General features: G+C 37.6%; 1 protein-coding gene across 2 annotated transcripts in view; it reads right to left on the bottom strand.

Annotated features, from left to right (window-relative positions):
- The window catches only part of pde1ca (phosphodiesterase 1C, calmodulin-dependent a), an 83,721-nt gene that overhangs the window by 5,268 nt on the left and 54,157 nt on the right, over positions 1-24,296 (bottom strand). For both annotated transcript variants that reach the window (XM_056249261.1, XM_056249262.1), the window contains 13 exons: positions 22,732-22,845; positions 21,259-21,441; positions 20,890-20,956; positions 13,122-13,238; positions 12,309-12,449; positions 11,054-11,154; positions 10,841-10,969; positions 10,033-10,134; positions 9,750-9,870; positions 7,402-7,483; positions 7,198-7,321; positions 6,139-6,311; positions 1,772-2,119 (listed from right to left, as the gene is read on the bottom strand). In XM_056249261.1, the coding sequence (XP_056105236.1) occupies positions 1,772-2,119; positions 6,139-6,311; positions 7,198-7,321; positions 7,402-7,483; positions 9,750-9,870; positions 10,033-10,134; positions 10,841-10,969; positions 11,054-11,154; positions 12,309-12,449; positions 13,122-13,238; positions 20,890-20,956; positions 21,259-21,441; positions 22,732-22,845 (1,802 nt within the window). The remainder of the gene's footprint in view (positions 1-1,771; positions 2,120-6,138; positions 6,312-7,197; positions 7,322-7,401; positions 7,484-9,749; positions 9,871-10,032; positions 10,135-10,840; positions 10,970-11,053; positions 11,155-12,308; positions 12,450-13,121; positions 13,239-20,889; positions 20,957-21,258; positions 21,442-22,731; positions 22,846-24,296) is intronic.

Genomic DNA, 24,296 nt, shown 5'->3' with positions numbered 1-24,296 from the left:
GTTACCGTCTGATCTCTTGCTTTCACTGTCGTCACTGTCAGGTGAGTTCAGTTCCTCGTTTCCTGACATTCAGATAAGACACGCGTCACTAACCGAGTCTGCTTATGGCATACAAACAGACAAACAAACAAAGAAAAGACAAGTGCTTTTCTAACATAAGCACCCATTTCGCCTGCTACACTAACTATTTAACAGCATTATTGCTCTCTGTTTTTTTCCTGCAAGGTTTTGTTTGAATTTGTCAAGTGTGCCCTAAGTTGCCAAAAAAACTAAAAACTTTTTTTTAGCTACAGTAAAAGATGAACATAAATGCATATACAGAATTCAGAATACTGTAGCACACAGTGCTTTCAAACCACAATACAAGCTACATTACAGAGTAACATACTAGTAAGTAACTAAGTAGTATACACTAGTTAGTACACTAGTTTGAGGACATTAAAGGCCCCGATATACTTCAAGCGAAAACGAAGAATGAACTGGTAATTTTTAACAAAATCAGGCCAAAACAAAGTTCATATCGGGAGTTTGAAAAAGCACACACTGGAGAGGTGCTTTATAGTAGAAAATGAAGTTGTAATTCTAATCAAAAGTAAAACGGTCACTGTTTTTTATGTTTAATACGGTAAAGCTGCTGCTTTAAAGCAATCTATTGTATAAAGTGCTATATAAGTAAACGTGACTTGACTTGACTGGAGTGCCGAATTACAGAGCTTGTGCAAACAGATTTACATCATATGCTTTCTTAACTGCTGTTTTCTCACTACTGTTGTTTGTGCTGTATTGTGTGGTATTGAGATGAAAGCGTGCATCACATTTTTAAACATTCATCTAACGGCACACTCAGAGTGGGCAGCGTTGGGATGTTCGCTAATAGTATACCGCTGGTCACGTATTTTGACCTTCTTTTCACCTTTAAGCAAAGAATGAAAAGGAACTTTCTTTGCCTTGAGTATATCGGGCCCTAAACAGTAAACTACACATTAAATGGCAATCTATACACCATACTGCATCCTATAAATATTGTGTGTATTGTATACACTATAGAGTACACTCCACAACATTGACCACTCTACACATTATGAGAAGAAGAATTAGAGTGCGCTACAAGTATACTAAAAACTATTAAGAACAAAGCCACCTTATTTCCAACATGTAAAAGTTTGGATGCGACAGTGCTTGGTTACAACACAAACAATGACAATGGTAAGCTAGGAAAAAAGTGGTAAAGCAAGTATAGTATAGCTTATGATAGTAATAGACTGATATATTGGCATTGAAATATTGTTTATCAGCATAGTATGATAACAGTTCTTTTCCAAAATCTTGTTTTGCTTTTTTTTTTTTATATTAATTTTGAGGAAATGTTTTAAATGAATTAAAATTTATTAGGAAATATAAAATTAAATAAATACAAATTCTGACATTATTTACACATATAAATGTAAAAAACCCGAAATATTCTATTGTTAAAATTCAACATAGTATTTTTAATTATTATTTATGTACTTTAAAAAAAAAAATATTTACTTCTGCTATCATCCAGTCAGTCTCTAGATATCGAAATTGGCCATTATCATAACCCATATCAGTCAACCACTAGTTTATTTCATGTATAATGTAAATCAAAGGTCACCAAGTACTCTAAAGTATCAGTCAGTACAGGTGTTTTGGTTAGGACACAAAAGGCACCACATTTTGTTAAGAAATATGAACATAATATTGCAAATAACAGTAATTGTAAAGAACTGTTGTAAACTTTGACACTCACCATTGTGTGCTCGCAGAGTGTTGTCCGTGTCACTGCTGGTCTCGGGCTCTTTGGCATCAGACGCTGGTGTTTGAGCCCCATTCACCCCCCCTGGGTCTTTATTGCCCTCTTCCTCTCTGGGCTCCTTGTTATCAACTGTAGCTTTGCTTGAATCTTCTCGATCTGTCTTTGCATCCTTCTCTTCTCTTGTGTCTTCCTTCAGTTTGTCTTGAGAATTCACACTCGAGTCCGTGTTGATTTTGTCTTCTGTTTTAGTATCAACATCTTTGCTGTCACTGCTGTGTGTGTCTGTGTCCGTTTTCTTTTCTTTCTCCTCGATCTCTTCCTGTTTAGCCTTCTCTTCTAGATCTAACACACACAAATGCAGGTCCTTATTACTGAATATGGGTGACAGGATTTGTCGTCGCACTATCAGGCTTCTGATTTAAATACACTATTGTTCATATATGGTCAAATACTGACAATTTATTTTTTAATGTGTTTGAAAAAAGTCTCTTTATTTGATCAGTATACAGATTGTACTATTGTGACATTATTATTAATTAAATGTCTATTTTAATATATTTTAAAATTTATTCCTTTGAATAATTCCTGAATTTTCCAGTCTTCAGTGTCACATGATCCTTCAGAAATCATTATAATATGCTAATTTGAACATTTCTTATTATTATCAATGAGAATCAATGTTGACTCCCTGACGAAGGCTTATATGCCGAAATGAGTCGGAGTGTTTTAAAGGTTTAAGATGACCAAGCCATAACAATAAAGGCTTTTTAATTTTTCTTAAGAGAGTGCCTTGGAGTTTCCTGAATTTTTGCTACATTATTATAATCAATGTTGAAAACAATTTTCCTGCTTCATATTTTTGTGGAAATCATGATCCATTTTTTTTCAGGATTCTTTGACGAATAAAAACGTTAAAAGAACAGCATTTATTTGAAATATAAATCTTTTGTAACATTACAAATGTCTTTACTGTAACTTTGATCAATTTAATGTGTCCATGCAATTTCTGAAAAGAAAAAAAAAACCTTACTGACCCCAAACTTTTGAATGGCAGCATACATAAATTACAAAAAGAAAATAACAATGCATTCAAAATGTTAAACTATATGATCCACTCCAGTGTATTCTTTGTATTGAGCCAAGAGTTCAGTCTGTGATGTATAGATCTTCTTTTGGTCAAATATTCAAATCAACAGAACAATCTTTTGGAATATCCTTGCATTTCTCCTCTCCTACATTTGCATAAGTATGACTAGAAATGAATGAAACAGGATGTATAATGTGACAGCAAGTTAATGCTATTGCCAGAAAACATTTTTTTTTGGTGATAAAGTGTTCCTCTGAGCAAGGGCGTAGGTTTAGGGGGGGACGCTAGGTACTAGTCCCAATCAATATTTTGAGGTGACAAATTTGTCCCCACCAATATTTAGCAAGCTCCTTTGAACTGCTATTTTGATATTTGCGCTGCATTTGGATCTTTGCGCTGCTATTTGGATCGATTCCAACGGCCAGGACGACTACAGTACAAGATACGCCGTAATTTGATTGGCGGCGGGGTATCTGACAGGCAGGCTACACGCGCGGGCCGGGACTACTTTTTGTGCTTGTACTCACTGGCAGCGAGCGGGTGGTGTGTGCGTGTGTGTGTGTGTGTGTGTGTGTGTGTGTGTGTGTGTGTGTGCGCGCGTGACGACGCCGACGGTAAGTTACCAGGGCTGTCTCTCTGCCTGCCATATACAAAGGCCAGAGTAAAACATTTTAATATTCCGTTTTTTTTGCCCCTTTTTGTACTTTGTAGATCAGCTATGTCACCCAAGAAGAAGAAAGGGGACATACGAAGCTTTTTCATAAAGAAGAGTGTAGGCAAAAATAACTAGCCACACAAATAATTAGCAGTAGTAGTGACTGACCAGGCTTTCAAATGCAGATTCTACTGTGGAAAATAGTATTAACTGGTGATCCTGGTTACCCAGGATATTGTTACAGTTAAACCTAGCTTCTGCAATCTTTCACGGTTAGGAGCATTAATTAGGGGTGTGCAGCACAGATAGACTCATAGAAGTCGCACTGTCATGATAGACGTTTGCAAGTCACTGAATGTTAATTAGCCTACCTTAACTTAGAATCTTGCAGTCATAAACAGTGGATCATCTGAGACATTTTTCGTTTCTACATTCTGTTTATGTAATGTATTTGTAGTGTAGCCTACTTGCTAGACACATATGTGCTGGAAAAACATGTTGGCAATGTTAAAAAGGCAAAAGTTAACACTGTTGGTTATTCAAATATAATGAATCATTATTTGATTGATAATATCCAAATAACAATATCTGGTAGGAGGGTTAAACTTGCTAGCCATAGGATAGACAACAGAATTAATTAACCATTTTGTATGCAGGAAAGACAGCATCAAACCACAACAGATTTACATTTATTCATTTAACAGACATTTTTTATCCAAAGCGACTTACAATTGAGAACAATAGAAGCAGTAAACCTAGGATAACAATATGCAAGTTTTATGACCCTTCCCAGTTTAATCTAATGCACTTTTCTTTTCTTTTTTTTTAAGAATAGAATATATCAATAGAATTTGATATAGAATAGAAGGGTCAGGATACAATATAATGAGATGAAGTAGATTCACTTCTGTATTGTGATATTCTGTATTGCCAGCAGTCTGAAATGACGAAGGAAATCGCCATTAAAGCACTGTTACTTATCTTACAACAAAATAATTCCCGCCGGGGGGGGGTTGTGTCCCCACCAAAGCTGAGACCAAACCTACGCCCATGCCTCTGAGATCTGCGGTCACGTCGTATGTCACTCCACAGTCATAATTTAATATTACAACATTTTTAATGTACGGAATATGTGCCAAATGGGGATCAAGAGTCATGCTATGAAGGTTCATGCTTGTTTATTTGTTAAGCTTGAATATTTTATTTATATTGAATTCATTTATATTTCTGAGACTAGATTTTAACAAGATGAGTAGTGCTTGCCCTTGCATACAAAGGTATTGTGAATGATGTGTGGTTGCCCTTAGTCTTAATGATTTTCTGGGGCCGTATTCACAAAGAATTTTATCTTAACACTAGGAGTACTCCTAAATCGCACTAAAATATTTTAGCTAGGAGTTTTCTCTTAAAAGTTATTCACAACGCCTTTCAGACCTACTCTTAGTAAGGAAAAATGACAACTACTAAACTAAGAGTGAGTCTTCGTTGCTATGGATGACGTCAATTCTCATGCACGAGCAATGATCACGGTGATTGGTTGTTAGATGACAGGGCCATCATGCGGAACATAACACAGACGCAACAAATCATGGAATTACGACATCTAAATATGTCTGTGTCCTACACAAAATAATAATAGTAATGTCATCGAAATGCATAATGACATGTTTGTGCAGGCCCCAGTGAAGTGTAATTCTAAAAAGGCAGAGAGAGAGAAAAGTCGTGAATTAAATTAAATTAAATCAAGGTAGCCTAATACCCCAATGAAAACCACCACTTGCCTAATAATGAAAACCGACACTTGCATTAACACTTGCTTGGTTAATTGACATCCTATTAGCCTAAATAGACTACTTAAAGCAAGGAAATGTTGCTCCTATTGAAGTAATGTAATAGTTGAATGACAGTGGATTATGAACTCGCCAAAACGGAAAAGAAAGCCCAACTGGACGCAGGATCAGTTACTGCTGCTGGCCCAGTTGGTGCTGAAAAAAAAAAAAACATAATAAAAGTGAAATTCGGCACTAGGATATCAAGCTAAACTAAGCGTGAGACATGGGAGAGGATTTGTTTGCAGATCAATGCAGCATTCCCGCTTGTGTCGCGAACCCCGGACGACTGCGAGAGGCGCTGGTATGCGCTACGATCCTTTGTGAATAGGTCTTAGTGAGTTAGGAGTCCTCTCGACTTCTTTTAAGCTGTCCCAGACTTAGGTGCTACTTTTAGGGCTAAAATGCTTCGTGAATTACTCTTAGTGAAAAAAATTAGGAGTCCTAAAGTTAGGAGTGACACGCCCATTATTTTTAGGAGTTGGTCCTAAATTCGCCAGTTAGGAGCCACTTTTAGCCTTAAAATTCTTTGTGAATACGGCCCCAGGTCTCTAGATATGGCTTGGATCCATCTTCAAACTAGCTGCACAATTTGATGTATCATTTATGTGTGTTCAGCGTAAGTTACAAGCCAAATGTTAATATTTAGTGTTAGGGGTTTGTTTAAATCCCCAACCCTTAGTCTGAGCGGCAGTAACAAGCAGCACTAATAATTTACAGTGCAACATCTCGATTTATCTTGATATGAAAGTGTTTTTTGGGGTGTGTGCGTACATGTGTGCGTTTCTACCTTTGGCGGCTTGTGCTTTCCATTTTTCCCGGTTTTTATGCACTTCCTCGTTCCAGGTGACTTTGAAGGTCTTAAATTCAACAGCGTTTATGGAGCAGTTATGGGAAGTGCCGCCCTCCGAACCAGTGCTTCTCACACTAGACCGTTTCCCATCCGACGGGATGTTATTCAGACTGCACAAACACAGAGACATGGTTTATTTAGCTTATTTAGTAAATGTTTGTCTTTGGATTATATGAAAGTACATCACTTTTAAGTGTAATGTAATTAGTTGTCAAGCTGATGAAGGATACATTTTGATCAGTCGGTTTCATTTTTGATTTAGATCAATTAGCTGATAACTCATTCAGATTGATTTGTGAACCTCTTTTACTCACTGACAAGAGCCGACTTAAAATACTTTTTTTCCACAAAGTTTCAATTTACACAAGAGCAATATCTTGTTGGTACAATATTTTTGATCAGAGCGGATCTTCAAAAATATAATTTCACTGTAGAAATTGACTTTGAACACAGTATGCGTGACATGTCGTTTGATTACCACAGAAAATTATTTCCAGTCGACTTTTTCGGACTTTTAAACTGAAGTTCAGTACGTAATTCCTGTGGCTGGTTTTTGCTCCATGTAAACATTCCATTTCTGCTATCTTTATTATGCAAAATTACTGGCTTTACATGGTCATGAAAGAACTTTGATATAATTTTGGATAGACAAAGCTAATACGTGACTATCAAACCAATCTCATGTTAGCATGTATACTAATTCTTGTGTGTATTTTTTATCCCTGTGCAATACCTCATCTTCTGTTTGTTTTTTTATCTTCTGTTGTAAGTTAATTACTGTACACATGACTTTTGCTTGTTTCTACAAACTTATTTGAAATGTGAAATGTTTTACTTGTTATAAGTGTAATGCTTCTTTGCAGAGAAAAAGTATTCCTTTGCCATAAAACAAATAAAAAATACAGACCCCAAACTTTTGAATGTCAGTTCTTTAAATATGGAGCTTTTAATAATTGAATAGTGCAGCGCTGTTGCCGCTCACTCAATTGTCCTCACCTGGAGCGCCTGAATCCAGCCAGGCCAGAAGAGGGTGAGGCCTCTTCGATCAGCGGAGTCACTATTTTATCAATCATGTCTGTCAGCACAGTGAAGGTGGGCTCCACAATGAAATCAATGAAACCTGTTAGAAAAGTGAAACACAGCATTATAATACAGGGCATACCATATCCTATTAATTCACACACAAGCCTGATCACTCACCGATCTGAGACTGGGCCACCATGGTAGACTTGCGGTCACATAAAGGAGAGAAAGAAAGTCCAAGCTCTGCCTCCTTATCGCCCTGTAACACAAAGTAGAAGAGCACAAGCACCAATTAGCATTTCTGATTATGAAAGCGGTTATTTAATAGATTTGAACATTTCTGGTAGCACTTTATTTTATTCCTGTTCTGCATGTACATACTATGTACTTATTATAGTTATTACAATAAGTGGGTAATAGTTCTGAAACTCACATATTGTTTACATAGTAAAATAACTTTTATTTCAAAAGATCAAGACTTCTCATGATATGACCCCTTTAGTACCTGACCAATCCAGACGAAATAAAGATTTTGGTTCATTGCAATTCAACTGGAATCCCTTGTGTTCAGCTCAGCTGCATTCTCATTATTCCTCTGAATCAGCCCATAACACTTCATTTGCAAATATCATAGATAATCCTGAGAAACGATAGCTGTAATTATCTTTGCTATGATTGTCTTTAGGCCAAATAATAAAGCTACGACCTCTAAAGAAAATAGGCTTTTAACAAATTACGTTCCACAGGATGTTTTGCAAATCACACCTTTCACGGTCATCACCAATTTCCTTTAGCAACGCTGAGCGATATTTCATCCCGACCCTGAAATTACAATTATAATTTCCGTGGGGTGATTTACCTGCAATGAACTGATCAGTTATTAGCCTAAACGTCGATAAATCATATATTCAATTTCACTCTTGTAGGAACACCAAGATGGGACCGGTGAGATATCAAATCAGACAATGGCAAGTTAATTGGTTTGGCATAATAGGAGAGATAATCATGTCTTAAAAACACACTGTTAATATCAGAATTAGATCCGTTCTCATTTAGCAAGGAAACTGAACTCTACCGCATTGTATATTCAATCAAACAAGAAAGAAAACGTACTTGAGAGCAATTCTGAATGAATTTCTACATCTTCATAGAGATGCAAAAAAGCTGATGGAATGGAGTGAAGCAGCCGAGATTCAAATGTTGAGGTTAGAATGCGGGAAATGGATGTTTAGAGGAGATTAATGGGATTTTTACAGTGGCCGTTACAGGCTTGGAATGCAAAATAAGATTAAGACTCAATTTGAGATTAGATCAGAGTGCTGATGACCACAGAATGGGAATATGGACGATGAAATGACAGAGCAAGAGAGAGAGAGAGAGAGAGAAAGAGAGAGAAAGTGCTCACTGTGTGATTGAAGAACTATAAAGATGTCTACGGGACACTGTTCTCAGCTTCAGACAGCACGCCCACAGGCCATTCACGATGCATTTTGCACACAAAAATAGCAAGAGCTTACTCAAAAGCTCAATCGCCAGTCTGATTGTGAACACAATTTCCGGGAGTCGGGGTACACAGGGTTTTTATAGGCCCACTGGGAAACAAAGCTGTGTTTACAAGGTATTGGTCTGCTGCAATGATGAGCACTTTCTAGGAAGAACTAGGATGGATTTGCGGCAAATGAAATTCAGATCAGAGACATTTAGAGTTTAGTTTGAGGCACTTACTTTGTAGCTATAGTAAACAGGATATCCTTGAGGGCAACTGTAGATTTGAATATTTTGATTTGTTTACATATATTTACTGTAGTTTATGTATAAATTATTCAGCATTTATTCTTGTCAAATCAAGAAGAAAAAGAAGAAAACGTATTTTGCATTTGGATTTTTTTCCCCCCGATAGTAGTTTAAAGATAATTACGGGCATTTTGTCCTCAAATTCTAATTACCTTAATGCAATAAATAAATAAATAAAATTCTCATCACACTGTTACAGTGATAAAATGATCCTGTCTGGACACATTTATATTATTAAAATAAGAGTGCATTACATGAAGTAAAACAAATAATACCATATGTATAAATACTTTACAGTTTATTTAAATGAATATCTTTATTTTATATTTAATTGATTTAATATATTTTATATATATATATATAAATGTGTATATATATATATGTACATATATATATACATATGGTAACAAAATTGGAGGAGTGGAATCAATTATTAATTAATTAATTATTATTAATAAACTGTTAATAATTTAATGTATTAACTTATTAATATTTTAATTACTATATAATTATTTAATTGTTAATTTGTTCAAGTATTAATTCATATTATATCAGCATATTATATATATTTTTAATTTTTTACATTTATTTAGTCAAAATATAATTTCCTTTTTTCTTTCTTTTGATTTTGGGGTTCAATATGACCCAGAATAAGTTTGATAAGACTTATATGCTTCTATAATTAGAATATAAGACGTTACACTGAAATCCAAAGGTCTCGGGACACTGACCTGTCTGAAGAACTCCTCCAGCAGTGAGGTGGTCCAGCGGTGGTGCATGTTCCAGTTTTTGGCAGGGTGGCTGATGTCAGCGGTGTGCAGTAACAGGGATAAGGCCTTGGGTTTATCAATCCTGCAGAGGACAGAGATGTTCAGCCCCTCAGAGCTGTTATAAACACTCTGTCCAACCTCTCATTATGTGGATATGAATATCTGTAGATGCAGAAATGTTTTCGAATGAACAGTGTGTGATTATCTTCCTCCTCGTTACCCTGATGTGTGTGACCGAACTTACGCTTCTGGCTGCTGGAGGAAGTTCTTCATGGCTTTAATCTGCTGGAAGTGACAGGACATGTCAGTGGCCAGGACCATCTCGACCACCAGGGCCCTCAATTCTCTGAGAGAAAGAAAAGTTTAAGTAATACTTTACAGCACGTTACATTCAGTAAAGAACTCTCGTCTTATCAAGAACCAGTTTTGATGTACATGGTTTTTGATTTGATTTAATCTTTTGATTATATATAAATACATATATTTTGATTTGATATACATTGTACACTCAAAAATATTTTACCTTAATCTGGCACAGGACAGATCATACATTTAATTTCAGTCATAAAATAATTTTCATGTGCATTTACTGGATTTTATGTAATATAGGTTCTTCATTTAAGCATATTAGTTAGTTATTAGCTATTATAGGTTCTATAAAGCAGGGGTTTTCAGACTGGGGTCTCCCAGAGGGCCCTTTTAAATATTCTATTTTAAAAACATATTATATTATATTCATATATTTTAATATACATTTATAAAATAAAAATATTGTATAATATTAATTTGACATATTTATCATGATATATTATTCACATGATAAATTTGATATTTTATACATGAAAATATATAGCAACCTTTATTGGATAAGAAATGGATCCATTGCAAGGGGATGATTTTATTTAGTGGTTTATTGCATTAAAAAACGTTTGAAAACTCCTGCAATAAAAGCACCCAAACTAGAAAATAAGTTCATTGTGGAACTTCAAAAAAGTTCTCCTCAAGCAAGGTAACTGATTTAGCTAATTTGAGGTTTGCCACACGTTTCTAACCTCCAGTCATCTTTCGACAAATTGTAGAGGATGTTCATTTCATCGTCTTCCTGCAGGAGGCGATATGCAGCGCTCACGTGGTGGTTTTCCTGTACGGCGCGGTCATTGTATAGTATGGCTGTGTCGGATCTGTAAAACACAAGTTCTGTTCAAGGCCACTGATGTATTGGGTCTGCTGAACTGAATGAACCTGGTGTTTACTTTCAATAGTACCGGGTCTGTATGTGGAAGTTGTTGGTAGTGCCAGTGTGTTCGTAATCGTGCACAGCCGCGGCAAACAGCATAGCGAAGATCTCTAACTCAGTTAACCAATTCTGGAAGAAAGGAAATAACAAGAAAAATGCTGCAGAAACAAGAAAATCCCTTTAGATTCACAGTTCAATTCTGATTCACAAGCTTGATTTGATTCCGATTCTTCTGGATACATTTCAGCTATAATGTCCATAAAGTACAGGATAGTATTTGAGACTGATTCAAATCAGTAACTTGTCTTTTTAAACTATTCATTAAAAGTTATAAGAGTCGGAATCAGACTCCACTGCTTGCCCTGTATATTCTTGATTCACTAAAAAGGACTGGCTCAAAAGAGTAATTTGTTCAGGAATCCGACTCCAATGGTGACCCTTTACATTTTTGATTCACTAAAAAAGGACTGGCTCAAAAGAGTCATTTGTTAATAAATGAAACTACACTGGCTGTGTTGTAATGTTTGTTTTAAAGTGCAGACTTTGAGGACAACTCAATAGAAAGACGTTTTTGTGCCTTGCGACCACCCTAACAATCAAACACCAAAAAACACTCCAAACACCTTTTGTGTTAAACTTTCTTCAGAAAATATAAAAAACCCACTTCGTTATCAGACAGTTTAAAGCCCAATTCCGTATTCTTCTATAAATAATAATATCATTCTGCTGAACTGAAGATAAGCATACAGGAAACTAAATTATATTAGTTGTTCTTCTGCACATATATTCTTCTGTGCATAACATTATATTGTATTAGCACTAAATCACCAAAGAGCCAGAATAACAAAAGGAAATCATCAGTGGTGTAAATGCTAGGGGGCAAATAATTTGTCAGAACGCCATGTGAAGTCCACACATCACGGAGAGGTTAATGAGCCCGCTGCGGGAGTGACAGGAGCGTGTTTTGAGGCGTCGAGGGAGATTAACTTCCTATCGATTGGTATATGAGCGGCATCATGAAGTGAGAAAGGACTGTTCTGAGGGCCCCAACCTCAATAAATACCTCAAGTGCAGTGTCAGGCTTAATAAAACATACTTCAACAGCTCAGTTCACTAGAAATAATAATAATAAACAACCGAGGGGACTCGATGTACATGATTATTTTACCCAAGCACACATAAACATACACAAATCCCCGATGGCAGGACTGTTGATTAAATTCATACAGCATAGGAGACTTTTTTTGGGAAGAAGGTTTCTGGCGGTGCAATTCTGGACTTACAACCATGCCGGTCTTGAGCAGAAGGTAATGCACTGTCTGGGTGACGTCGGCAGCGTGGATTAGGTTATGGTATGGGTTTCTGTATTTGCTGTAGCCCACCTCCAAGGCCTCCACAAAAGACACCAGAGCAGAAACAGGGATCTGAGGAGATGCACAAAAAGGCCTTAAAATCGGCATGAAACAGAAGTTGCGATAGTCTATTCCTCCTGTATTTCTAAGTGAAACTGCTTCTCAAACAAGAACAAATTTAGGGTGAGAATTGGTTTTGTCAATCAGGAATTGATTGGATTTTCGGATGGTTGTGGTTTGCTATTGGTCGATCTCATGTGAGTGACAGGTTGCCCCGCCCTCGTGCTAGTCATCAGAGAAGAGAAGAGATGTCGTTTTAAGAGGTAGGGGAGGTATTTTGTTTAAAGATTACGAGGGCACATGAATAATGATGTGCACGGTAAATCATTTTTAATAAAATTCATTAAAAAATAAGAATTGTCAATTTTGATTTCATGGTGACTTTAGAATAACAACCCACAGTGTCAAATAGCCATTTGTAGATGATCATCTGGATGTTGGTTCCTTTGCTATGTAATGTCATTATTATGGTTAAATTCAAACATGCTGTAAATGTGATTTCAAAAGTGATGGTAAATGATGGTAAATGTAAAAATACATCAATCTTTCGCATGACCTTATTATTATTTACTCAGATCAACAATACCATGATATAACAAAGGAAACCACTCTGAGATATAGTTTTACGGTTTGAAATCTTGAACTTTTGGTCTTATAATGAAAACAAAAGAGAGAGCATCTTACCTTAAAGCGATTGATTAAATCATATCTGGTCAGAAGTTCATAAAAAATAAATTTCAGTGAATGTTCTGAACTGGCATCATTCAGTGTGAAGACGTCAAACGACCACGTGTCCACATGCTAGACCAACAACAAAACAGACAGATCTGTCAGTGTATTAACATCTTTACCATTATTATCATATCAAAACAATCAACATTTGTATTGTATCAATACATTTTTTAACATGAAATACACTATTGCTCAAAAACTCTTGAGGTCTGTAAGATTCATTGATGTTTTTAAAAGAAGTCTCTTATGCTCACAAGGGCAAGGCTGCATTTGGTTGATTAAAAAACAGTAATATTGTGAAATATTATTACAATTTAATATAACTGTTTTTGAGCATATTTTAAAATGTAATTTATTCCTCTAATGGCAAAGCTGAATTTGCAGCATCATTACTTCATGATTCTTCAGAAATCATTCTAATATGCCGATTTGGTGCTCAAGAAAAAGCATTTATTTGAAATATAAATATTTTGTTACATTATAAATGTCACTTTTGATTAATTTAATTCGTCATTTCTGAATAAAAGTATGTTTCATTCAAGAGAAAAAAATCACACTGACTCCAAACTTTTGAATGGTAGTGTATATAATCGTGGATCATTTTTAGTAACTTCCCATGAGGAAAGAAAAATCATAAATGAGATCTCTATACATCTTCTAAAGCTATGAAAAAGGCAACTTCATCTTATGATGCCTATAAACGTGATAAGATGTTCACAGTCCCGGAGTCTTACAAATTGCTGCTTTTGCATAATGTAGTAATACCAACCTCATTTCTTTTTTTATAACGTATAAATTACTTTCACCTCCCTTATAAACAGGGTCTATGATGAATGATGTGTGATTCTATCAATCTATACTTCAATCCTGAGTCATGAAATGAACCAGTAATAATACAGGAGATTTGGTCCACATTATGGCCGCCTGTGGTTTATCCATTAAACTGCGTTTTCGATTTTCTCTCTCTCTCTCTCTCTCTCTCTCTCTCTCTCTCTCTCTCTCTCTCTCTCTCTCTCTCTCTCTCTCTCTCTCTCTCTCTCTCTCTCTCTCTCTCTCTCTCTCTCTCTCTCTCTCTCTCTCTCTCTCTCTCTATCTATCTATCTACCTCCCTCTTCTTCATCTCTCTCTCTCTCTCTCTCTCTCTCTCTCTCTCTCTCTCTCTCTCTCTCTCCCATCCACTCTGAGTTTGACCCTCTGTTATTTCATCTCATCACTTTCAAAGAAAGTTCTATGTAGGTTTGATTAGTTGGTTGCAATGAACATTTGCAAAATGCTACATTAAATATTCACATCCTAAGATTGGAATATTTGTCCTGCACTCTGTCTCAGTCACGGCTCAGAGCTTTCCATAGCTTCAGGCTATGTGCGGCGATATATATGCAGATCCACTGACTGCTGTGAGATCAAGAGAGAGAGAGAGGCCAAAATCCTGCTGCGAAGCTACCAGGACATCCAGTACAAACCTGCAGCCTCATTTATAAAACACTCGTACAATCACATTTGATCTTAAAATCGATGTATTTGACTCTATTTTAAAAGTGAGGCAAAAACTGACACGAAAATGTTCTTATACAACCTTTTTCTGATGACTTAAAGTGATGCAAGTGAGTAATTCAAGATATACAACATTCACTAGCATTCAAAAGTCTGGGGTCAATATTTTTTTTTTTATTCAACAAGGGTGCATTAAATTGATCAAAAATAAAGACTTTTATAATGTTACATCATAATTCTATTTCAAATAAATGATGTGAAAAACTCTTTATATAAAACGAAGCCTAATTAGTTTCAGCTCATTATCTTCATTTTCTATTAAGATTAGGTGGACGGAGCCAGCAAATTTCTGCTATTGTTTGACAAGAACATCTGTATTAGTATTCTGTTAATTAGTCACTTAGCAGACACTTTAGACATTTACAGTACTTGCAGATAAAGCAATCCGACTTGCTTAAGGGCATGAGACTTATAGCGCACTGCAGGAGATCTCTATTTCATTTCTAAAGTTTGAACCTCTGCCCTTTGTGATACCAGCCTAGAGGCTTCACCACTAGGACACCACATTATTCAGTTCATTTGACTTTTATCCACACACCTCAGAAAAAGTTTCTGTGTCATGTTGCGTGTGGAATTTAAACGGGTTATGTTTACGAATGCTGGGTGTTCTAAAAATCTAGATATTTATCCCTAGCTTTACATGCGTCACAACAAAAATTTTATTATTTCATTTAAGTGCCCCTATTATTCTCTTTTCAGTGTTACCGTTCACGCAGTGTGTAATGTATATCAAATATATCAAAGTGCATGACAAAGTTATTGTATCCTAAAAGAAAGAATCGATTCTGAAATGGCAAATCCAGTCTCACTTCCATAAAAAATCCACGTAGCTTTGCAAAAAAATTGCATAATGCCAGCCTATGGTCTTCATTGGCTGCCCGCGAACGTCTACTTAGTGCTTTGACCCGTCCTCAAACACTGTGGTTTTAGCTGAGAAGCAACATGTTGTAGCAGCATGTCGTGTTGTCAACATGTCGAGAAGGCACTGTTCTGTTTCATTCTTACTGACCGCCAGAGGCAGTGTAAACACTATGGATTATCGCAGCGCCAGCTAGATAGGTCGAGAGAATATACCAACAAAGTCAAGTGGCGTGACGTATGCTGAGCCCTGGAGGGTAAAGCTACAGTAGCTCAGCACTCTACCTCTTTCGCTTTCTCGCCTAGTTGAGATAGGTTGTATTGGTTGAGTGACGCGCTGTCAAGTGCAGCTTACAAGAGCAGCGAGATCCGTCCTCACAAGCTGTGACAGCGCGTGTCTACGCTCTTTCAAGGATTTGGATTTTTTCAAGGATTTGGATTTAAATTAACGGCACTTGGTGAGTTTTGTTTTTTCATATTGCTTCGTCGGTAACACTCTGTGCCTTCTCGGTGCAATCCGGTGGCTTGTGTTTGCCGCGCTATGAGCCGGTTCTGGCAGGCCGCCATGTTCTTGTTCGGTCAGACAATACCTCAACAGTGTTCCATTTGAACCACCAGGGCGGCACGAGATCCCCAGGTCTCTATGGTTGACTCACGAGATCCTGACATGGTGTCAGCCACGACTCGCTTCACTGAGGGCAGCTCATATTCCAGGAGTGTGCAACCAGACAGCAGATGCTCTTTCCAGGGATCAAGTACATCCAGGAGAATGGAGGCTTCATCCAGATGTAGTGCAGGAGATCTGGCTACGATTTGGAAGAGCAGAGGTGGATCTTTTTGCTTCAGAGATGACCACCCACTGTCGCTTATGGTTCGCAAGGACAGAAGTGTCGAGCCCCCTGGGCCAGGATGCGCTGTCTCACGAATGGCAGAACTGCCTGCTTTATGCGTTTCCACCTACCCCTCTGTTATGGGAGACGTTGCACAGGATCTCCCTGTGCAAGCACAGAGTGTTACTCGTGGCACCACGATGGCCAGCCAGACCGTGGTTTCCTTTGTTGCTGAGACTTCTGACAGGCAATCCATGGAAGCTTCCCCCCAGGAAGGACCTCCTCTCCCAGTTGGAGGCCAGTGTCTGGCACCCGGACCCGGCTCGTCTGCAGCTTTGGGTCTGGCCATTGGGTTAAATCCTTCCCTGGAGCATTGTGACCCTGCTGTTATTCACACAATCTCTAATGCTAGGGCTTCTTCCACACGACAGATTTATGCTTCCCGTTGGAAGCTTTTTTCTGCATGGTGTAAGGAACGGGGGCTCGATCCTGCAACATGCGACATTCCGCGTGTCTTAAGTTTTCTTCAACGTTTACTGGAGGAAGGAAAAGCAGCTTCCACGTTGAAAGTGTACGTTGCTGCAATTTCTGAATATCATGTTCCAGTTGGTGACTCTTCTCTTGGCTCTCACCGTCTTGTCTGCAGTTTTCTGAAGGGCGCACGCCGTCTGAACCCTGCTCGGAATCCTCATTTTCCTGTGTGGGATTTGTCACTCGTACTTGCATTCCTGTGCTCACCCCAGTTTGAGCCCTTGCAAAATGTTGACATTAAATGGTTGTCCTTGAAGACTTCTTTTTTGTTAGCTATTGCTACTGCGAAACGAGTCAGTGAGTTGCACGCGTTGTCTGTTAGTGAACTGTGCTTGCGTTGGTTACCGGATGGCTCCGGGGTGGTTCTACGACCCAATCCTTCTTTTCTTCCGAAGGTCCTTCTTCCTCAGTTCATAAATCAGCATATTGAACTGGCCTCCTTTCAGACTTCTTCAGGGTCCGATTCAAGTGCCCAACTCTTGTGTCCTGTTCGGGCCTTGAAGTGTTATGTGAACTCTACTGTTCAATTTAGACGGTCAGACCAGTTATTTGTCTGCCATGGTGGTGTAAGGAAAGGTGCTCCAGTGTCGAAACAGAGGTTGTCGAACTGGATAGTGGAGACCATTACGCTGGCTTACAAGGCGGCAGGGAGACCACTGCCCTGGAGACTAACTTGCCATTCCACTAGGGCCATTTCATCTTCATGGGCTGTTTTTAGAGGAGTTTCCCTGGTGGATATCTGCACTGCTGCTACCTGGGCTTCTCCATGCACGTTTGCCCGGTTTTATAAGGTCAACGTTGCTGCTCATCATGCCGTTAGTTCTGCGGTTCTTCTGGAGCAGCCTTAATTTCATCAGGTGGGTGGCATTCCTCATGACTATGTTGGTATGTGTCATCCATAGTGTTTACACTGCATCTGGCGGTCAGTAAGAATGAAACAGAACGCTAGTTACGCATGTAACTGTGGTTCTGTGAATTCTGGATGACCGCCAGAGTTCTCTGTCACTCGTAATGCGCGAGAAAGGCGTACCGAGGTAGAGTGCTGAGCTACTGTAGCTTTACTCTCCAGGGCTCAGCATACGTCACGCCACGTGACTTTGTTGGTATATTCTCTCGACCTATCTAGCTGGCGCTGCGATAATCCATAGTGTTTACACTGCCTCTGGCGGTCATCCAGAATTCACAGAACCACAGTTACATGCGTAACTAGCGTTTTCTGCACTGTGAATCCACTTCCATATTTTCATATTCCAAAGAATGAGGACTCGCACTGGAATTGATACATTGTTACTGTTCGTAGCACTATGTATCAAGCGCCGAGGAAGCCTCCGGAGCTGAAGTTCAAATATGCTAATGAGGGTTTCGTTTCCAACACACGCTGTAATCTGTAGACCAATCACAACAGACTGGGTTATCTGACCAATCAGAGAAGAGGAAGCTCTCAGAAAGGAGGGGTTTAGAGAGACCGAATCCATTATTAAACCATTTCAGACACTGTGAAAAAAGAGGTGATCCTTCAATGTATATTATTAGAAAAAAAGTGTTTTTTGGACATTGGATGCATGTAAACCTACTGTAGCAGACCTCCAAACTAAATTAGGAACGTTTAAAATAGAATAATAGGGGCACTTTATTGTTTTATTTCAAATGTATTTTTTTTGACCATGTGAGAAATTCTGCATACTGTACTGTTCACAGCATAGTGTAATACTACAGGTGTATTTGCTATTCCGAACACAGCCTTAGAAGACAGCAAGAATTTTAGAATCACAATAGTCAACAGAACAAAATAATATTTTTAAAAGATTGTAGACTTATTACTGAAACGACTGTTCTGCCACAAATTGTGATATATGTGAGAAGCTGATAGGAGAACAGATGCAGCTGATAACAGCTCTGAAATGGCATTCTTGATTGAATAACAGCAGTTTGCTCGATGTACTGTATATACTGGACTATAATTTCATGTATTAAAGCGGAATATTTTGAATTTGCTCTTGCATTTTGCCTAATACACTAGCATTCAAACGTTTGGTGTTGGTAAGATGTTTTAAATGTTTTTGAAAGAAGTCTCTCTTATGCTCACCAAGACTACATTTACTTGATAAAAAATACAGTAATATTGTAAAATGACTGCTTTCTATTTTAATACATTTGAAAATATAATTTATTCCTGAGATGCATTACTCCAGTCTTCAGTGTCACATGATCCTTCTGAAATCATTCTAATATGCTGATTTGCTGCTCAAGAAACATTTCTTACTGTTATCACTGTTAAAAAACACTTGTTGCTTTGTGATGTTTTTGTGGAAACGGTGATCTTTTTTTAAACCAAGATTCTTTGATGAAGAGAAAGTTCAAAGAGAACAACATTTATTTGAAGTAAAAACCTTTTGTAACATTATAAATGTCTTTACTGTTACTTTCGATCAATTAAATGCGTCCTTGCTGAATAGAAGTACTAATTTCTTTTAAAAAAAACATCTTACTGACTCCAATTTTTTGCTATCCACAATAATGTATGATATTTATTTTTCCACAGTAATTTAAAGGGGTCATATAATGGTAAATGCACTTTTACAAGTTGATTGTACTGAAATGTGTGTTGGCAGTGTCTGTACACAACCATCATAAAATGATAAAAATCCATCCAGTGTTTTTGTTTTAATCTCCTTATATGTTTTCCCCTGCCTCAAATCAAGCCGTTCGACCTTGTGACGTCACTCCCACGATTGTTGATTGACAGGAGCGTTTCAACACAGAACCGCCCTCGCTCGTGAGGGAGCTGTCAATCATAGTCCGCGCAGACAGGCGCGGTCATTGTTTATATGCTGGAGCACTGTCTATGAGCAGAATGGCGTCTAAGCGATTGTGGTGTTCTGTTCTTGGGTGTAATAAGGAACACAGTCATTTTAATGTTCCTAAATCCGAACCGCTGAAGACGCAGTGGCTGAGTTTGTTTTCGAAGGGATTCCCCACGAGCAACGTCAATGCTTTCATGTTTGCGCGAATCATTTCTCACCAGACTGCTTTATAAACGAGGATCAGTATAAAGCTGGATTTGCTAAGAAGCTGCTCATGAAAAAAGGATCGGTACCAGATATTCGTGTTCCTGCTGCACCTCCAGAAGAACTGAAGTGAGTGTAACGTTTTATTAAACTTTATATTAATATATTAATCTTTGCAAATCGCCAGCTGCACGCTTCACAATGAATGCGTCTAAGGTTTACGCTTAGGGTACATTACAGCATGTTTTCTATGTATGACGTTCTCAATATAATTCATAATCCCACGTCTATACTGAACAACGCGTTATGGTTATTGTGTTATTGTGTTACAAATGGTGTATGCACAGAACAGAGAGGCGGGGTGAGCAAAGCTCATGATCATTTAAAGTCATATTCACTGAAACGGCGTGCTGAAAACAGAGCTGTTTTTGACCAGGTAAAATAAGTGTTTTCTTACAATACTAATGAGAATTTTTAATTAAAGTATATTACAAACTTTTAATTTAGACCCTAAAGAATCATATTAGCTTGTACAAAAATGGCATTATATGACCCCTTTAAATGTATCGTGTGTGATTTTGTGTCAAAAGGAAATGAAATCCGTGTTGTCCACATATACAGCATCCTATAAGACAACTATCTGACTATACCAAAAACCGTCTAAACTCCCTCTGTCCTGTCCAAACCGCATGTGTGTGTGTGTGCGCCAGGTAACCCAGCTGGCCGAGGGAAAGATCAATTGTTCACTTCGGTTGATTAAACAGGGCTGTTTGCCTGGAGACAAACCTTTGCCTTGTTGTTTCTCTCGTAAGCTATTATGCATTCAAAACGTGTCGCATTCACACGTTTCGCATTCATGCTGTGACCAGGTTGCGCGTGTGTTTGTGCATATGTGCATTTGAGGGCACAACCTCGAATCTGATTGGGCCGCTTCATTACCTTCAAGGCCGTGATCACGCTGGGCGGATAGCTCAGCCCCACCATGTTGGAGGTCCGTCGGTACATCCTGTCAGAAAGAGATAACACACTTCTGTCAATGTGTGAGAGCTTCTGGGAAGTGAAAAAAGGGGGAAAATCCCTTGTTTTTCTCCAGATGCCCTTTAACATTAACATTTTCGGAGCATGCCGTGCTGGAAATATAACACAAGATAGGAAATGCACAGCAGGGTCACAGGTCAGTCCAGATCAATCGATCCAGCCAGTCAGTCCCTGTTTAAAATGTATCAGCTCTGGATCAGTTCTTTGAAAGTATATAGGGTTTAAATTGGTTTACTTTATACTGGTAGCCTTGGAAAACCTCATACAAACCTTTCTACAAATATCCCAGCTTGCACTGCGTGCACAATGCTGCGAAATCGCGGCTTCTCCTCCGACCGTCTTAACATCAGCCCCATCTGACGTGTGAAAGTTGATGCCAACCAATCACGCACTTCTGAGGGAACCGAGTCGGACTGGATGTCACTGAGCTCATCTTCTGTATCCACCAACCGCCTGCAGAAACACACACACACACTCAAATATAAGACACGATTGCTGTCTGAAGACACTAAATGGGTAAGTCATGTCACTTCCGATCACGTCAGATGAAATTTCAGCCAAAACGCCTGTGAGCAAAAGTGATGGATAAAAATATACAATTCCACTTCAAAGACAAAGAAATACAAACTAACATATCTGATCACCTAAACACAACTTACATATGGAAGCCCATTTCTGCCATGTTAAAAAAAATCATGATTTGGTAAATGATAGCTATGATATAAAAAGTAATAATTATAAGATAAAATGCATATTATTACATTGACTCAAAATTATGACACAAAGTCATAATTGTAATATAAAAAGTTGAAATTATGACAAAATGTCAAATTTATGGCAAAAGTCATAGTTACAGGTATAGTAATAATTTCAACTTTGTCATAATTATGAGTCATGTAATAATTTAGTTTTTGTCATAATTCCCCTTTTTTTTTTATCTGTGTTTGAGTTTTACTATGATTTGTTTTTTGAGTCAGTGAGTTGATCATTAGAACCCATTAGTCAGATTCACGGCTGAATCATTTAAACTGGTTTTGTGAACAGAATCAATTTGTTCAATGAAAAGAAAAAAAAAGAAAAGATTTAAAAATTTGGACATTGCCAATTCTCTCATAAACATCCCAAGAAAAGGGTGGATGTCAAGTCTTTCTGCTAATAATTACTTTAATTGTGGTTTGTTCCTCTCACAATGTTATAAATGGGAAACACAATACAGCATAGAGATGAACTATAGTATGTACTATATTTATGATACTTTTATGGTGTTTTACATCCTTTTTGAAGACTGAAAGCCCCATTCATTGCAATTGCATAGAAATCAACAACAACAAAAACATGTACATTCTGCAAAATGTTCCTTTTGTGTTCCATGGGAAAAAAAAGTCAAACATGTTTGGAAAAACATGAGGATGAGTGAATAAATATAGAATTTTGTCTTTAATTTGATGCATGGCACATTTCCTTCTCAGATGGTGGCCAAATTTTCAATTTTGTCTAAAAAACTGAAACAAACACATTAAATACTGGAACACTCATTGCAGCGAGAAGACAGCATAACAGAACTGCAATCCGTCTTCTAGCTTTATTTTAAATCAACATAGGGGTTTAAGAGCAGCTTTAGAGATTAAACTATCTAACGCACTCTAGGAACGACGCATACCTCTGACACCTGACATCTGACCCCAAATGTGATGATTTAACATGTGAGGATATTCACAATGTGCGTGTCAGAGTTGTGCTTACCTAGTCTCTTCAATATAGACAGACTCCAAAACGGATGCAGCATATTCTAGGTTTTTCTTCAGGTCCACAACAGAAGCCTCACCTCTCTCCAACTGTTTCACCAAACATCTCAGCCTGAAATGGAAAAAAAGACAAAAATTGATTAGGAAAAATGTTATATTTGGATGTCATGGGCCTTTTGTCTTTACATAATAAAATAAATACAATAAAATGTAGATTCAAACCAAGTCTTGATGTAGATCGGATTAAAATTTTCAGTGTGCTCATCAGCTTTTTGCAGTTTGAGGCAAGTTTAAGTTTTCAGTAAAGTCTTTAAAAGTCAGTCTAAGCCCAAACTGTGAACATACTGTGTTTGGTTTGTGGCTACCGAATGCATTTTAGACAAAAAAGAACAGATTCATCCATCATCTTTATTGCTAAAGATGATAAAAGAGCTCTTTATTGCTGAAAGTCTCCAGATTCTTTTCACTACTCCGAAATGAACTGATGTGAATAAGCTGAAAGTCTAAACCAACTGAAAGTGTATTATAATAAAGATATACTGCGAAACACCTGCTTTGTCTTAGTTTAAGGTCCCCTTGCTAAATGAAAGTTATTTAGGCAAACATATTTTATACTTTTTAAGCAGCATTTTTTTCTCTGGATTCCCACTGGTCATAAAATGAGCAGCATGAAGTGCGCTAGCTACATGGCTGTAATTCAGTGAACAGTATGCGTCACTGTTTTGTTTATGAGCAACATAAAGCATCTCTGAAGTGATCTTCACTCATGCGGACAAAGGGCCACATCAAAAGGCCAACAGTGATGTCCCAGGTGTGAGCAGCAGAGAGACATTTTTCTGTATGGGTCTGGGTGTTTGCATGAATGGAGAACACAGGAAACAATTTGACCCAATTCCCATCCCAAATGACTGGACCACGCGAGCCAGAGCAGCATGCAGTGATGAAGCAGGGTGAAATCATGCAGTTAATCCACTGTGCACTTAAATTCATAGTTCTGTTCAATCATGTGCTTTTCTAGAGCAGCAGCAGGATTCTGCAATCGGAATCTGCTGATTAACTTTTGACAGGGCACTGTTCATATTTTTGGACATGGTAGCATGAAAATTCCATTGTATTCCTCAGAGTTCCATGTAAATAGTATGCGATATCAATATGCAAATGTTTGATTGATTGTATATATGATAATACACTGAAATTCATATACTATTGTATTTACAAAATACATACTACTGTAAATGTCCCCTCTAAACTTGGTAATACCATGGTACAGGTCCAAAAATCATGTTAAAAACAAACATAAAAACCCAACATTGTAGTACAATGGTAACATGGTATAATTACATGGTAATAACATGGTAGTACAATGCAACATGTCTAAAAATCATGTTAAAAACTAGTTTAAAAGAATGTCAACATTGTAGTATAATGGCACTTTTTGTGAACACTGAATTTTAATACAACCACAAATAAAAATAACATATACCAGTGTTTATTCCATACTGGTAGTAATGAATACGGACTCGACCAGTTGATATCTGAAAAACTAAAAGCACTTAATTTGTT

The sequence above is a fragment of the Rhinichthys klamathensis genome, unplaced genomic scaffold, assembly GCF_029890125.1.
Source record: "Rhinichthys klamathensis goyatoka isolate OS25496 unplaced genomic scaffold, OSU_Roscu_1.1 h1tg000059l_1, whole genome shotgun sequence".
NCBI classification, from domain to species: Eukaryota; Metazoa; Chordata; class Actinopteri; order Cypriniformes; family Leuciscidae; genus Rhinichthys; species Rhinichthys klamathensis.
The sequence above is the reverse complement of the archived record's forward strand: the minus strand, read 5'-3'. Positions and strand labels throughout refer to the sequence as shown.